Source organism: Theropithecus gelada, chromosome X (assembly GCF_003255815.1).
Source record: "Theropithecus gelada isolate Dixy chromosome X, Tgel_1.0, whole genome shotgun sequence".
In the NCBI taxonomy this organism is placed as follows: Eukaryota; Metazoa; Chordata; class Mammalia; order Primates; family Cercopithecidae; genus Theropithecus; species Theropithecus gelada.
The window spans coordinates 101,114,649-101,131,483 of NC_037689.1; the positions used below are offsets into that span (position 1 = coordinate 101,114,649).

The 16,835-nt window shown below is 40.1% G+C and overlaps 1 protein-coding gene across 1 annotated transcript; it reads right to left on the bottom strand.

The window, feature by feature from the left end:
* Positions 1–1,930: 1,930 nt before the first annotated feature.
* RAB40A (RAB40A, member RAS oncogene family) lies at positions 1,931–4,015 on the bottom strand. The gene has a single exon (XM_025372926.1). It carries the CDS (start codon positions 3,040–3,042, stop codon positions 2,110–2,112), a length of 933 nt encoding a protein of 310 aa, XP_025228711.1. The 5' UTR covers positions 3,043–4,015; the 3' UTR covers positions 1,931–2,109.
* Positions 4,016–16,835: the final 12,820 nt, after the last annotated feature.

Consider the following 16,835-nt stretch of genomic DNA (forward strand, 5'->3'; position numbering starts at 1 on the left):
GTATTTTTTAGTAGAGACGGGGTTTCACCGTGTTAGCCAGGATGGTCTCGATCTCCTGACCTCGTGATCCGCCCGTCTCGGCCTCCCAAAGTGCTGGGATTACAGGCTTGAGCCACCGCGCCCGGCGCATTTTGTATACTAGGGAATTTTTTAAGTTATCTGAACACCAAATTAAATATAATGACAATGAAAGAATTTCCACCTGTCATATCATCAAAGTATAAAAAGAAACCATTCAGGATTCCAGTAAGGTGGGCATGCGGGGAAGTCTACCCTGTTTCATATTGGTGTTGGGGATGTCACTTAGTACAACCTCTTTCCAGGTTGATTTGGTAATTTCTATTAAAGACTGTATGTATCCCCCATCTGCATGTGTTTGGGGACTGCTCCTTCAAGTATTCACCCTCAGCATGACCCCTGTCCCTCTGAGAGTGCATATTCTTCTTGACATCAGAACTGTCTGGAGACTCTAGTTTCTAAAGTACTGGCCCAGACACACTCCCTTGTCTACAGAGTAGGAGATTTAGGTCTGACAAGGTTCTCTATCTTTCAGAAGAGAGACAGAACTGGCAGACTGGCTTCAGAGCTGAAGATACAGATTTCATTAGTGACCCGGGTCAGCAGGAAAGCAAGATTTACTTGGTTATGGTGTGATGTGCAGCTCAGCATCACAGTCTGCCTGGGGGTGTATAGGGTGCAGGTCTCTGCTTTTCCACTTAGTGGCAGGATGCTCCCCAGCCAGATTGCTTAACCTGCAAACATCACTGTTTCTTCAGCTACAGGATGGTGTAGAGATTATATCCTCTACCTCCCAGGAGTGTTGTGGGAAATTCATGAGACAGAAAAGTGCCAGCGTTCAGGAAGGGTGAGTCCCCAAGGCTTCCTGAGGCCAGAGATACTGCTCTTCTGCGGTACTTTATGTTATAATCACCCTATGACAATGCACAAATAAATAGTCATTCAGTTACAAGAGTGCAAGGACTTATATTTACTCAGTTCATCCAATATAGATTATTATAATATTCACAATGTAAATTGGAAAGTAACTACGTGGAAATCAGTTCTTCTTCCTTCCCATCTAAGGTCTCAGAAGTGCTTTCCCAGATGTGATCTCATTAACCTCTATATTGATCTGAGATTTGTTAACCAAAACTGGCCAGTACAGGGGAAATGACTCACCTAAAGTCTTATAATGGGCCTGCCCCGCCATGTTCTATTGCAATGTTTTTCTGCAAAGCCTCATCTTGCGGGGTTACATTATGTATATTTTTCTTTTTCTTTTCATTTTACCAAAAGAGAAAAATATATACCTTTTTATTGTTAAGAAACGTTTTCTCAAATAAGTACTTATTTCATTCCTTACTGAAATGATTTTTTCTTACTGATCCATTGAAACCATGTTGGCTATGTTCAACATAACTAGAGATATCTTTGGCGTTTTCCTCCCTTAGCTTCATATCTTGTAGAACATCTTGTACAAAAAAAGTAGATTTATAGAAAAACATACATATAAATCATGAATTAATCCTCAAATGTAGTAAAATAACATAGCAAAAACTTTATCAAATCCATTTCATGCACAAACTGGACAGATCTGTTATATACAATCTCTATATGCATCTGCAGTGTTTTATAAATTGGTGCTTTGACTTTAAATGGAGGTTTACAAAAAGGCCCCTCTTGTAATATCAATGACTAAATTATCTCACTATCATTGATTCTCAAATTTACTTGAATTTATACTCATCACTGCCATATCACCATTCTTACAAAGGCAGTAATTTTAAGGAAAAAGTTGCAGTGTGATTATGATATAAGTAACATTCAAAATTTCATGTTACCAAGAGTTGAGCAGAGTACTAATTTCCCGTTTATAAACACACGTCTAAAACGAGAGCTTCATGCACATCCACATAGAAATTCAAAGTCAAACTGCGTAATGTGTTTTTATTGACAGAAGGCATCACACCATTCCCAAGCAGCATGATTCCCTTGAGAAACTGAAAACTAATTTCTTGAATCTAGAATGCGACTTCCGACTTCCGTCTTCCAGGTGTAACCAGAGTTCTTCCTGGAGCGATTCCAGCTTGTTTCCTTCTGGTGCCTTCCTTAAGAAATTTTGCAGTTGTTTCTGGTGCAGTTTTTGGGTGGGCTCTGGGGTGGGCAGACGATCTCCACTTTGCAGAGGCTGCTCCTTTTGTGGGTGGAGCTGGTGGTGAGGGAGTAGGAGAGGCCTCGCATCATCCTGGCATTCAGGCCCTTAGCCATGGAGAAGGACTTGAGGTGGCTTCTTAAGGCATTGGGGAGCGGGAGCTTGTCCACCAGGTATACGGGTGTGCAGGACACGATGGTGCGGGAGCAGAGGTCTTGCAAGCTCAGTACCTTGCTCGGCCTCCCGAAACAATTCATCCTGTGCCGCAGCAGCACGATCCTGGCCAGCTCCGTGAAAGACTCTATGATGTTGAAATTGCACAGAGGGCTGACCTCAAAGAAGGTTATGCCCAGGCGCTCAGCGTAGGCCTGGGCCTGCTCCCTGGGCACCTGCCTCTTGAATGCCAGATGTAGGCGATTCCCCACCAGGATTTTAGGGACACCAGGGGCATGCTCATCGATCTTCTTAATCCATCGATCCATACCCTCGAAAGACCAGCGGTTTGCAATGTCGTAGACCAGGATCACTCCTTGTGCACCACGAGAGTAGGAGCGGAATATGGTACAAAATCTTCCCTGCCCCGACGTATCCCAGAGCTTCAGCTTCACCCGCTGACCGTCCAGCAGGATGGTGGTCGTCTTGTAGTCGATCCCCCTCAGGTGACTATATGGGGACTCGGCCGCGCCATCCTGCAGGCTCTCCAGGATCTCACTCTTGCCTACGTCGCTGTCGCCCACCAGCAGGAACTTGAGCAGGAAGTCATAGGCCTGGTCGGGGCTGTCCAGGGTGCTCATGTTGCTGGCCCCGCACTCCCGCCTGAGCCAGGCCCACAGGGTTGTGCGCAGAGGTAATGCCGGGCCTGTTTTTCTTGAGAAATTAACATAGAACATAAAAAATGAGATGGGGAAGTCTATGAAATAAAGCGAAATGAGGTGGTGGCTTTGATGGACTTCTTTTACAAACCCAGGAAACTGGTTCAGTGATTGTTTTCCTTTTCCTTACCCAGCACAGAGTAGTGACACAGCAGTTAATTAATCATGGAAACCTATACATTTCCCTTAAAATTTTCATATAATCATTATGGAACCATGCCTTTTGGATTATGTCAAAGGAATCTCCTTTAACGGGAGGATGGGTATGGGATAGGAAAGGGACTAAGATGTGTTGAGTACCGTATGTACCCTACACTGTGTATGACACTTAAAATATTTTGTTCTTTTGCTTTCAGAACAGCTGTCTTTGTTAGCTATGATTGTTTCCATTTTACAAATCAGAAAAGGCAAACTCAGAAATGTTATGTAATTTAAAAAAATATTGCCATTATTATAGAGATCACAGAAATCACAATCCTGAGCCAGGGCTCTCCTCATATAATGCACCACACATCCTTTTTACTCTGTGGCCATGCAGGGTTTAGGAGTAAGTGTGAACTGTCTGTGCATGTGATCCTTGACAAGCCACGCATGTTTGCATGGGCACTAATACTTTTCTTGCTGCAGGTGGACATCTCCCATAAATATAAGAGCCAAGATCTCAGAAGAGACATCTAGGACATAGATTTTGCTAGAGTGTCTCATAAATAATATTCACCCAACAAAGATGTGTTGAAATAATGCATGCATCCATCAGTGAAGGGTTTTAGGTTTAACACATGTACAGCTCCTATAACAAAACAGCAAAACTGACAAAATATGTAAATGGTTCACAGGCAAAGAAACGCAAATGGCCAGTAATCACAAGAAAAAGCATTCTAGCTCACTAATACATTAAGGAATGCAAATGAAACCATCTAAATATCCTTTTATCACCTATCATCTGACAAAATTTAAATGTGGAAAAAAAAGCAAAAAAGAATTTTTTAAAAATTTGAAAAACGAAAAGGTAAAAAGTGGTTCTGTGTGTGTCTGGGTATGGGGGCGGGATGAGGGACCAAATACATCAAGGAAATGGAAACACACTTATCAGTTATAAATACATTTAAATATTGTAACAACAGGTACAAAGATGGTTAAAGAAATGAGAATGCTCAGACACATATAAGGAAGTTTAAATTATTGAAATCAAGCCCCAAGGGATGGATGTTTACACATGTAATGGAGGAAAAAATGTTCACATGTCCAAAATAGCCAGGTAAGTGGTTATTTGAAATAGCATTGCTGAAATCTTTTTAAAAAGGAAAAAATGAGAAACATTCTAAATACTCATCAATACAGGACAAACATGTGAATAAAGGATAAGAAAAACATTTCTATTTCTCTGTGGGCTTCAGGGCAAATAGAGAAAAAAAAAAGCCTTTAGATTAATTCCAGAGTTAGCTGACAATAAGGAGATAATAAAGTTGTCTCCCTGATTTACATAAACTTCCTTAAAGACAGCACCCTGATTGGAATAATGATCATAATCATTGGTACCTTGAACAGCCGTTAGGGTAAAGGAGATGAAATATAGAGTGTATTTGCTTAAAGTAGTTCAGTGCAGGTTACTTTCCTTCTCTTCAGCTCACCCGTCGCAAGGCCAACACCTAAGCTTCTGCTTGAGCCCACTCACCACTTAAGGGATCAGCCAACTCATGCGGTCCTATACCCAGTCTCTTGGCATAAAGTGCAGGATTTCACCTCCTCTGTCTTCCTCATCACCCAGAGGGATTGTGGAGTGGAGGACCCTTGGGGCCGCAATAGCAGGGTAGTGGAATCTGACCATTTCTCAAGCCCTGGAAGCCCATCTTCTAAGAGGGGGTGCTTGGGGTCGTTTAGGGAGGGTGAGGGATGAAACCTCATTCCAATCCTGCCACTTACCTGGGAAGGTGACTTAGGCTGTGAAAGCCTGAGCTTGATTATCTGTGAGATAGAACTGACTGTATCATCCTTACAGAGCTGTCCCAAGGAGCAAATGAGAAAACCTGTTGAGAGTATATGGCATGAAGTGGGACTTCAATGGCCCTTTAAATGCTGAGACACAGAAGTGGGGGCTGACCGAGCCTCTGGGCTAAGGCATTGTGAAAAGTCATTTTTCACTGTTTCTACTAATGAGAACACAGACATCCATATAAAGAAAGCAAATCTCTCTCTGATATGCCTTGAGTTCAAAGTTTTAGAGACACAATGTTCTCTACATTCTTGGATGTTTCATAATCTAATGAAAGCTGTTGAACATCATGCCTCTGAGCAGACCCAAATCCACTTCCCATGTTAGAAAGAAAAAAATGATAGATGTAAAACAAGACTATAAAAACATATGCTCCAGGACATGAAACACCAAGTAGCACTTACAGGGCTGAAGAAAGGTGACAGAAAGGATAGAGGTCACAGGAGCAGGGTCAGGGCAACTGTGTCCATAGGATCCTAGAGAAGGGAGGACTGAAAGGGAATGGGAGGAGGTCTGGGAAGCCTATACAGAGGCAATGGAGGCTAAATGCCCCACTCTCTGTGAGGGACCTCTCTATAGTGTGCACGGGACAACGTATACTGAGGAGGGAAGAGATAAATCAGTGAATGCCATGTAGATTTGGAGTCCACAGCCAATGGACCAGCTTTAATACACATATATTTTTCAAACAGAACTGGCATCATAGTTTGTCACTCTTTGCAAAATGTCCTCATTTAAAAAAAAAAAAAAAAAAATGGAGATAGCTGTGATGCCTCCTGATGGCCAGAACCCGGATCACAGCTTTGAAAGTCTCAGACAAGGGGCCCAGGGAAAGGGAGAGGGATGTTGGAGGTGAGCTACAAAGATATCAGCCAGAGTTTTCTGGAATTATTCACCTAACAATAGCAATCTCCGTGTATCAGTCATGTTCTGGCATATATGAAACTGAGATTGGTTCCAGCCCCTGTCTGAATTAAAGATAAAACTGCATCTGTGAGTGTGTATTTGAAGTGATACAGCTAGACCTAGACACGCACACAAATGTGCGCACACACACACACACACACGCAAATACCCTGTCGATTAAATTCTTTTATTTTCTGTTTTCACCATAAAATAGAATACAATGAATGTTTTTTCAAATTAATAAACATATACACAGTACCTTTGACAATCTGTTCAAAAGTATTTTATCACAGCCATAAAAAAAAAAAAAAAAAAAACATGTCCCTTGTAGCAACATAGATGCATCTGGAGGCCATTCTCCTAAGTGAATTAACACAGGAACAGAAAACCAAATACCACATGTTCTCACTTATAAGTGGAAACTAAACATTGGGGACTCATGGACATAAAGATAGCAACAACAAGCCCTGGGGACTACTGGAGGAGGGGGGAGAGGTGGGGCAAAGGTTGAAAAACTATTGGGTACTATGCTCACTACCTAGGTGATGAGATCATTCATATCCCAAACCTTAGCATCCCACAATATACCTATGTAACAAACCTGCACGTGTACCCCCTGGATCTAAAACAAAAACTGAAATTTAAAAGAGAAGAACATTCTGCCTCCTATAATGAAGAAACATCTCAACTAACTTATTTTTTGGAAAACAGCAACATTTTTTCAAAGTTTGGGTACATTTTTAAAATTCACTATGGCTCTTTCTTTCAGGTCCATTTCATTGACTACAGAAAGGCATCAGAATTTTTTTCTTTTTCTTTTCTTTTTTTTTTTTTTTTTTTGGACAGAGTCTCGCTGTGACGTCCAGGCTAGAGTGCAGTGGTGCAATCTCAGCTCACTGCAACCTCCACCTCCCAGGTTCAAGCGATTCTCGTGCCTCAGCGTACTGAGTACCTGGGATTATAGGCATGCGCCACCACACCCGGCTAATTACTGTATTTTTAGTAGAGATGGGGTTTCACCATGTTGGCCAGGCTGGTCTTGAACTCCTGGCCTCATGTGATCCACCCACCTCAGCCTCCCAAAGTGCTGGGATTCCAGGTGTGAGCCACTGCACCCAGCCAGGCATTAGAATTTAACTTTATTGCCTTGAATATTTTAATTAATGTTTTATATTTAATCTTAAAGAAGGGGAAATTTTATATCATTGAAGAGACACTTATGCTTACAAGAACTCCTTTTAATAATAAAAGCAGAATTTATTAGTAAAAAAGGGAAAGAAATAGAACATTATCTTCACTTCAGGAGCTTCCTTTATGACCTTACAAGTCATTATTCCCCCAAAAGTAAACTACACTAACTTCTAACACTAGAGATTTGCCTGTTTATGAACTTTTCATATTTTATATACCTGAAATTATACTTTTTTGTTTCTGCTTTCTTTTGCTTAATATTATCCTTGTGAGATATATCCACGATTTTGCATATGGCAACATTAAAATGAGCATTCTAATTGTGGTAGAGTATTTCATTTTATGAATACTACAAGTTATCTGTTGGATGATATTTGGGTTATGCCCACAGTTTGACTAATATTATAGTACTACTACATACAGATTTGTGGCTGTCTTTAGTGGATATATGTACATGATTCTGTTGAGTATATCAAAGATTGGAATTGCTGGCTCATAGGTATGCATGTAGTTAGCTTTAGTAGATATTGCCAAATGATTTCCCAAAGTGTTTTCACCAATTTACTTTCAGTAATAGTACATAATGGTTCTACTTGCCCTTTATTCTTTTTTTTTCAGTTCATGGGGTTACTGTAGTATCTCATGACAAGTTTAATTTGCATTGTCCTAAAAACTAAAAACGTTAAGCACCTTTTTATACATGCAGTTGTTGTATGGGATTCTTATATTGTAAAGTGCCTGTTTACTTCTTTTGCTCATTTTCTACTTTTCTCCTTGTTTCCAAAAAATCAAATCACTGTATATATAAAATCTTTCACTCTGTATTTCAATATTTTCTTTCTTAAGAGTATGTTTTGAAAGACAGAGTCTTTAATTATAATGTAGCTCAATTTATTATTTTTTTTCCTTTGGGATTAACAGGTTTTTTGTCTAGTGATTAAGAAATATTTGCCACCCCAACTACATAAAAATATTTTCCTACATTGTTATAGGTTATTCTTTTACTTTTGCATTTAGACTGACAATCTACCTGAAATCAATTTTTGTACGTATCTAATTCAGCTAGCATACTTAAAATATCATCCTTCTCCTTTCACTGCACTGTCACCTGTGTCATAAGTGAAAATGACCACATATGGATTGGGTCTATTTCTTGACTCTATTAAGTCCATTGGCCTGTTTTTTTCTATCCTTACACCAATTCTACATTCTCTTAATTACAATAGCTTGTTTTTTTAGATCTCAATTTTTAATTTTTTTTCTTTGAATAGCTTCAGGAGTACAAGTGGTTTTGGTTATAAGGATCAATTGTACAGTGGTGAAGTCTGGACTTTCAGTGTACCCTTCACCCAAAATAGTTTACATTGTACCCAGTAGGTGATTTTTCATCCCTTACTCCCTTCCCTCCCTTACTCCCACCTCCACCTTCTGAGTTTCCAGTGTTCATTATTAATTATAATAGCTTTATATTTTAATCTTAGTTTGTAATAAAATGTTTGAACTTTGTCCTTTTCAACAAAGGTTTTAAAAAACTGACATGCTTTTAAAATATATATATATATGTTTTAAGTCCTTGGGGCATAAAATTTAAATCCAAACAGATCTAATTAAAACATAATCCAGGCCGGGCGCGGTGGCTCAAGCCTGTAATCCCAGCACTTTGGGAGGCCGAGGTGGGTGGATCACGAGGTCAGGAGATCGAGACCATCCTGGCTAACATGGTGAAACCCCATCTCTACTAAAAATACAAAAAACTAGCCGGGCGTGGTGGTGGGCGCCTGTAGTCCCAGCTACTCGGAGGCTGAGGCGGGAGAATGGCGTGAACCCGGGAGGTGGAGCTTGCAGTGAGCCGAGATCCGGCCACTGCACTCCAGCCTGGGCGACAGAGCGAGACTCCGTCTCAAAAAAAAAAAAAAAAAAAAACATAATCCAACATATTTTACGACAAATGAATAGATCATTGCCAATTCTTTACTTGCCAGTTAAATTTTTAAAAACTGTGCATTCAAATATTCACTAAAATACTTTTATTCTCAAATATGAAACTTCAAAAACTATATAAGAGTATATTCACAAATCCAATTTAAACTGCACCTCTCACTGGCCCAACTCCCACCCCTTGACCCCAAGGGGTCTGTTGTCCCTAGAATAGTGCACATTCTCCAGAAGTGCCCCTGTAGGTGAGGTGCACATCAACACATTCACCTTCACACACAGTCTTCTCCAAAAGTACAATCATAGTCCTCATTTTTTGCATCTTGCCTTATAAATTCTCAGGATTTAAAATCATTTGCGTCTTGTTAGTTCTTGTGGTTTTTGTATTTATTTTATTTCTTCTAAAAAAATGGGATACATGTGCAGAACGTGCAGGTTTGTTACATAGATATACGTGTGCCACGGTGGTTTGCTGCACCTATTGACCTGTCCTCTAAGTTCCCTCCCCTTACCCCCACCCCCAACAAGCCCTGGTGTGTGATGTTCCTCTCTCTGTCCATGTGTTCTCAGTGTTCAGCTCCCACTTATGAGTGAGAACATGTGGTGTTTGGTTTCCTGTTCCTGTGTTAGTTTGCTGAGGATGATGGCTTCCAGCTTCATCCATGTTCCTGCAAAGGACATAATCTCATTCCTTTTTATGGCTGCAGGTTTTTGTATTTTTAAATGTTTATTATTCATGTATATACTTATTTAAATTTTCTGTTGAAATCATTGCCAATTGTTTTGTTACCAAGTATGTTTCACAAATCATGGCTACTAACCCAGTGTCTGAGATGTAGTTTACAAATTTTTTCTCCTTTGTTTTAATACAGTCTTTAGTGTTTTTTTTCTTCCTTTGGAAAGTGTTTTAAATTTTATTAATGGGACCTAAACATTATAGAGGTCATATTTAAAAAGAAAAAAACATTAAAAACCACCTGTGGAGCAGATACTGCCAGCGTTGAAGGAGATTAGAGCACTCAGAGTTCTGGAGGCATCAAGACAAAATGAAAATAACAACCGAAAAAAAAACCTTAAGTAATTCCAAAGTTAGCTGCTGATCAGGAGATTAAAAAGTTTTCTCTCTGAATTACATAAATTCTCCTTAAGCTTAGTTTCCTGATTTGAATAATTATCAGAATGACTGGTTAAATGTTGTTAGGGTAAAAGCAGATGAAATACAAAGTGCATTTGCTTACAGTAGTTCAGGGCATGTTACTTTCCTTCTCTCCAGCTTGCCTGTCCCAAGGCCAACACCTGAGCTTCTGCCTGAGCCCACTCACCAAAAATCAAATTTAAAGTGCACCTCTCACTGGCCCAACTCCCACCCCTTGACCCCAAGGGGTCTGTTGTCTGTAGAATAGTGCACACTCAGGTCTACAGGTTTTTGTATTTTTTAAATGTTTATTGTTTATGTATATACTTATTTGAATTTTCTGTTGAAATCATTGCCAATTGTTTTGTTACCAAGTATGTTTCACAAATCAGGGATACTAACCCAATATCTGAGATGTAGTTTACAAATGTTTTCTCCCTTGTTTTTAATACAGCCCTTAGTGGGGTTTTTACACACTAGGTCTACACCCAGGTCTCTTGGCACAAAGCGCAGGATTTCACCTCCTCTGTCTTCCTCATCACCCAGAGGAGTTATGGAGTAAGGACCTGTGGGGCCACAATAGCAGGGGAGTGGAATCTGACCATTTCTCAAGCCCTGGAAGCCCATCTTCTAAAAGGGAGGTGCTCAGGGTCCCCTAGGGAGGGTGAAGGATGGAACCTCATTCCAATCCTGCCACTTACCTGGGGAGGTGACTTAGGCTCTGAAAGCCTGAGGTTGGTCATCTGTGAAATGGGACTGACCATACCATCCTTACAGAGCTGTATGAGGGGTTAATAAGACAACCCTCCCAGAGAATATGACATGAAGTGGGACTTCAATGTCCTTTAAATGTTGGAACACAGCAGTAGGGGCTGGCTGAGCCTCAGGGCTTAGGTAGTCATTATGAAAAATCATTTCTCATTGCTTCTCCAGACGAGAACACAGACATCCAGATAAAAGAAGCGAATCTCTCGGATATGCCTTCAGTTCAAAGTTTTAGAAACAGAATGCTCTCCACATTCTTTAGTGTTTCATAATTCATAAATACTGTTCAATATCATGCCTGTAAGGAGACCCAAATCCACTTCCCCATGGTGGTAAGACAGGCGTGTGTGAACTCACCTGGTGAGCTCCATGACAGATCTCATCAGGGACACAAGGGGCAGTGATTGTCTAATGAGTGCTCCAGCACTGCTTAGTGTGTGTGTGTGTGTGTGTGTGTGTGTGTAGATATATAGATATAGATATGAGTATTCTGAACATATCCTGCAGTCACCTGTGCAGGGTTCTCAGATCATGCATAATTCAGCCACATCACATCAAAATTTCAGCGACTTGCTGCCTTCCTGAGAGACAAAAATCCAGGAATTACTAGCATTTCTGTAACACACAATTGTCCATTCTGTTATTAGGTAATAACTAAATATGTATTGAGCTTGAAAAACATACTAGTTCATTGGAGGTATCTCATTAACTCAAAACTGGAAATAAGAGAGCAAGAAGGGAAATGAATATATGGGCAACTTCATAGGTTAAATCTGAGATGAGACGGCTTCTTCACATCAACTTTTAAACTTGCTCAAAATTTCAAGGAATTGAAGTTTTTAAAAAATCTCTTTGGATCCCTCATCACCCAATCAGTCACAGGATCTCTCTCTCTCTCTCTCTCTCTCTCTCTCTCTCTCTCTCTCTCTCTGTCTATCTCTTCTTTCCCCTCCCCTCTCCCCTATCCCCTCCATTCTTTCTCCTCTCCCCTTTCCTTCCCTCCCCTCTCCTCCCCTCTCCCTCTCCCTGTCCATCCCCCTCTTCCTCTCCCTCCCTCCTACCCTTCCCTCCTTCCTTCCCTTCTTCTCTCTTTTCCCCTTCAAAGTCAAGAACCAAAAAGAGTTTTCCGCATTTTCTGTTAACATTCTTCACTTCCCACTGACTCCTTATCCCACTGCACTATGGTTTCTGTCCCCAGAATTGCAATGAAGATGCTCTCCAAGGTCACATTCCACCTGTTTTCATTATGACCAGTTTTTTTCATCATGAGCAGTTTTTTTGTATAAATGTATTAACATACGAAATATTTCTTTTTTTTTTTTTTTTTTTTTCCTTTTTTTTTAGATGGAGTCTTGCTGTGTCGCCCAGGCTGGAATGCAGTGGCACAATCTCAGCTCACTGCCTTCCTGGGTTCAAGCGATTCTCCTGCCTCAGCCTCCTGAGTAGCTGGGATTACAGGCATGCGCCACCACGCCTGGCTAATTTTTGTATTTTTAGCAGAGACAGGGTTTCACCATGTTGGTCAGGCTGGTCTCAAACTCCTGACCTCCTTATCCGCCCACCTCAACCTCCCAAAATGCTGGGATGCCTGGCCGAAATACTCCTTTTAATGAGCTCCTAAAATATCCTTGCTTGTGCAGTTGCATCTTTCACCTAACAACAGAGATTTCACTGTTTCTCAGACTCCGGAGCATGATGTACTGGACATAAATCCAATTGTCCCACTCCCTAACTGTGTGGTCTCAGGCAAAGTCCTTATTCTCTCTGTCCCTCAGTTTTTCATCTATGAAATGGAGATTAGCCACAGTATCTACTTTGTGAGGGAACTATAAGCACCAAATGACTCAATACCTAAAAATCACTCGGATCATAACATATTTTAGCCATTTTTATTTCTTTTTCTCTATCTTTATGGGCCATTAGTATCTCTGTTATCCCTATGGTGCAGTCTGATATTTACTCACAACCTTTCATGTATATTGTTTGTTAGACAAGCAGGTTACAAAAGTAAATAGGATGAAAGTAAGTAGAATGAAACTTTATCTTTCATGAATAAATATATAAATGCATGTAGTTCTGCTTAAATATATAAATACCTGAATAAGGAAACTTCTAAAAGAATTTATACAGATAAACTCATTACCAGGGCTTGTCTTTGAGTGTTCTGTTTGGGATTAATGTTATTTATTTCCTCTCCTATGCTATCTATTTTTAACTATAATAAATAGCTACTGCTTTTACAATTTTACAAAATAATAAAATGGTGGTGAAACTTAAGCATTCTCAGCCCTAAGCACAGGAAAGACACTGATATTTAGAATGAGGAATGTTCCTGAGACTCAGAAAGGGAGAGAAGATTTTGTGGGAACCTCATCTACATTATAACAGGGTATATTTTCCCCAAATTCCCACTCACACTGATAATTATCAATACTTTAATTTTTGCCTAGTTCACTGGGAAAAATCAAGGTATTATTGTTTGGTTGCATTTTGTTCCCCCAAAAGATACATTGATGTACTAACCCCAGATACCTGTGAATGTGACCTTATTTTAAAAATAGAGTCTTTGACATGCACACATATGTTTACTGCGGCACTATCCACAATAGCAAAGACTTGGAACCAACCCAAATGCCCATCAGTGATAGTCTGGATAAAGAAAATGTGGCACATATACACCATGGAATACTATGCAGCCATAAAAAAGGATGAGTTTGGCCAGGCACGGTGGCTCATGCCTGTAATCCCAGCACTTTGGGAGGCTGAGGTGGGTGGATCACGAGGTCAGGAGATCGAGACTATCCTGGCTAACACAGTGAAACCCCATCTCTACTAAAAAAAATACAAAAAAAAAATTAGCCGGGTGTGGTGGTGGGCGCCTGTAGTCTCAGCTACTTGGGAGGCTGAGGCAGGAGAATGGCATGAACCCAGGAGGCGGAGCTTGCAGTGAGCTGAGATTGCACCACTGCACTCCAGCCTGGGTGACAGAGTGAGACTCCGTCTCAAAAATAAATAAATAAATAAATAAATAAATAAATAAATAAATAAAGGATGAGTTCATGTCATTTGCAGGGACATGGATAAAGCTGGAAACCATCATTCTCAGCAAACTAACACAAGAACAGAAAACCAAACACTGCATGTTCTCATTCATAAGTGGGAGCTGAACAATGGGAACACATGGACACAGGGAGGGGAACATCACACACCAGGGCCTATCGGGGGCGGGGGGGGTGCTAGGGGAGGGATATCATTGGGAGAAATACCTAATGTAGATGATGGGTTGATGGGTGCAGCAAACCACCATGGCACGTGTATATGTAACAAATCTGCATGTTCTGTACATGTACCCAAGAACTTAAAGTATAGTAATAATATAAAAAAAGAGTCTTTGCAGATGTAATCAAGTTAAGATAAGACTATTAGGGTGAGCTCTAATCCAATATGACTTGTGGTCATATAAGATAATGAAAATGCCACTAAAGACAGAGACACACAGGGAGAGCAACATGTGGTGACAGAGGAAGAGACTGGAGTGATGTCCCTGCAAGCAAGCAATATCAAGGATCTATGGCCATCACCAGATACTAGGAACAGGAAAGGAAAGATTCTTCTCATAGACTCAAAAGGAGCAAGGCCCCATCGACACCTGGACTTCAGACTGATATTCCTTGAGTTCCATGTTTTGTAGACAGAAGGTTATTGACATTCTTGGGTGTTTCAAAAGTGTTGCATCCAGAACTGTGAGAGACTAAATTTCTGTTGTTTTAAGCCACAAGTGTTTGGTACTATGTACAGCAGTCATAGGAAACTAATACAAAGCCTTAGTTTTGGTTAGCTTTTCTTTTGTTTGTTTGTTTTTTTGTTTTGTTTTGTTTTGTTTTGCTGTGCCCTGATCAACAGTAAGGCTGGAGATCTAATGAGCAGGAGTAGAACATGCTGGTTAGATAAATTTACTCAGGAACCACAGAGCCTGTGTTCAAATCTCAGCCTCACAACTTGCTAGCCCTGCCCTTGTTGTACCCCAGTTCTCTGATGTTTAAAGTTGGAAACAACTGCTCCTCTTTATAAATGGTGGTGAGGATTAAATGAAGTATGGGTTTAGAATTACAGCAGTGTCAGGAACTGAGAAAAATCACAATAAATATTAACCATTTCTATCATTATTTCATACCCGGATTGACTAGTACTGTTTCTACTGCCATTTTTTATTATAATGTGGATTTTGTTAGTGTGGGTTGACCTTCACAATATATGTCATTAAAAAGCAGTTTACAAAGCTAAAAGTAGGATACTATTTTATTTCTATTCTTAAATATATAGTTACATTTGCATAATATAATTTCTGAAAAAACATTCAAATGTTGACAGTGCTTATCCTTGCATAATAAAATTTTAAGGTTTTTTAAAGATTGTATTCCTTTCAGGTATTTTCCGTTTTTATCCATAAGAAAGGTGTCTTGGTTTTGGAAGCAAGAAAAACAATAAAAACAAAATACCCCTGCCCTTTTCATAGGAAAGTTGCTCAACGTTAGGAATGATAACATGTCTAAGCCAAGACAATTAGGTACTAGGGTGGTCCTAGAATTAAAGTATGAATCTATCTACATGACATCCTCAGTTGGGCAGGTTTAGAGAAATTATAGACACCCGGGGGAAGGGCAAGCACGTCTCTCAGATGAACCTTACATTCAACAGCCAGATGACATTTCTACTTTTCAAGATTTTAGGGAAGGTCATGAGATGAAAGTGGTTTCATAACATGCTTCTTTCTGCAGTAGCACAAATAAAGTCCCTTGAATTGACAGCAGACTCCTCTTTTTACCCACCTAGTTGGCCAAGCAGTGACTGCCACAGGGGAGGGAAAGAGGAGGGACTGCATGAAACCACTAGGGCTCAGCACCACAGCTTCCAGAGGAGAGAATCCTAACACAGCAGGATTCAGGGTAAAAGTAGAGTCACAGTCTCACTCGGCCCTGGGCCCCAGGAGTAATCAACACACGTATGAAGTACCTTGCTCATACAATTAAAAATATTAAGCAGAAAGGAAAATATACACATGCCAATCACATGTAATACCAAATCATATCAAGTTCTAAATGGGATGCATACCTAAACTAACCAAGGGATTTGGATAGTAGATTGGACACATAAAAACCAACTCCTGGAAATCACTAACTTTTTTTCACCAAGATTGCCCAGATTAGTTCCAGATTTACAGACATAGATGTGTAATCACGTGAATAAAAGTGGGAAATTATGCCTGGACAATGGGAAGATATTTCACATTCAAGATACACTGTAAATCCCAGCTACTTGGGAGGCTGAAGTGAGAGGAACAATTGAGCCCAGGAGTTCTAGGTTGTAGTGTGCTGTGATTGTGCCTGTTAATAACCACTGCACTCCAGCCTGAACAACATAAGGAGGCTGAAGAGATCCTGTCTCAAGGGAAAAAAAAAAAAAAAAAAAAAAACCACAAAGATATACTGTAACATTGTTTTGGGCTGGCTGTCACCTGGGAAACTCTTAAGACTTTAAACACATCACATTTTTTTAAATCACTGAAAAGTGATATGTACCAATTCTGTTAGTGCTCTCTATAGCACGTAAACTGGAAAAGTGGGTGTGTCTGGTTTAGTAGCTCTGAAAGACAGTACACATGTAAAGAGGCATATATGGCAGGTCACAGTGTTGAGATATGAATGGGTATTTGTTCTTCTCATGTTTCTTCCTTTCTCCTTTCTGTCAGATAGCCAGACAACTACAGATAAAACACAAAATCACACTATATTTCGTGCAGAAATATATACATATGTAACGAAGAATAAATAATGAAAAGTCTAAATGCTTGTTTCTGATTACTCCTTTGTAAGAAGGAGGCTAATG

Bases quoted from the DNA above. Each gene is read 5' to 3' on its own strand.
- RAB40A (XM_025372926.1), bottom strand. From the start codon at position 3,042: ATGTTCTATGTTAATTTCTCAAGAAAAACAGGCCCGGCATTACCTCTG.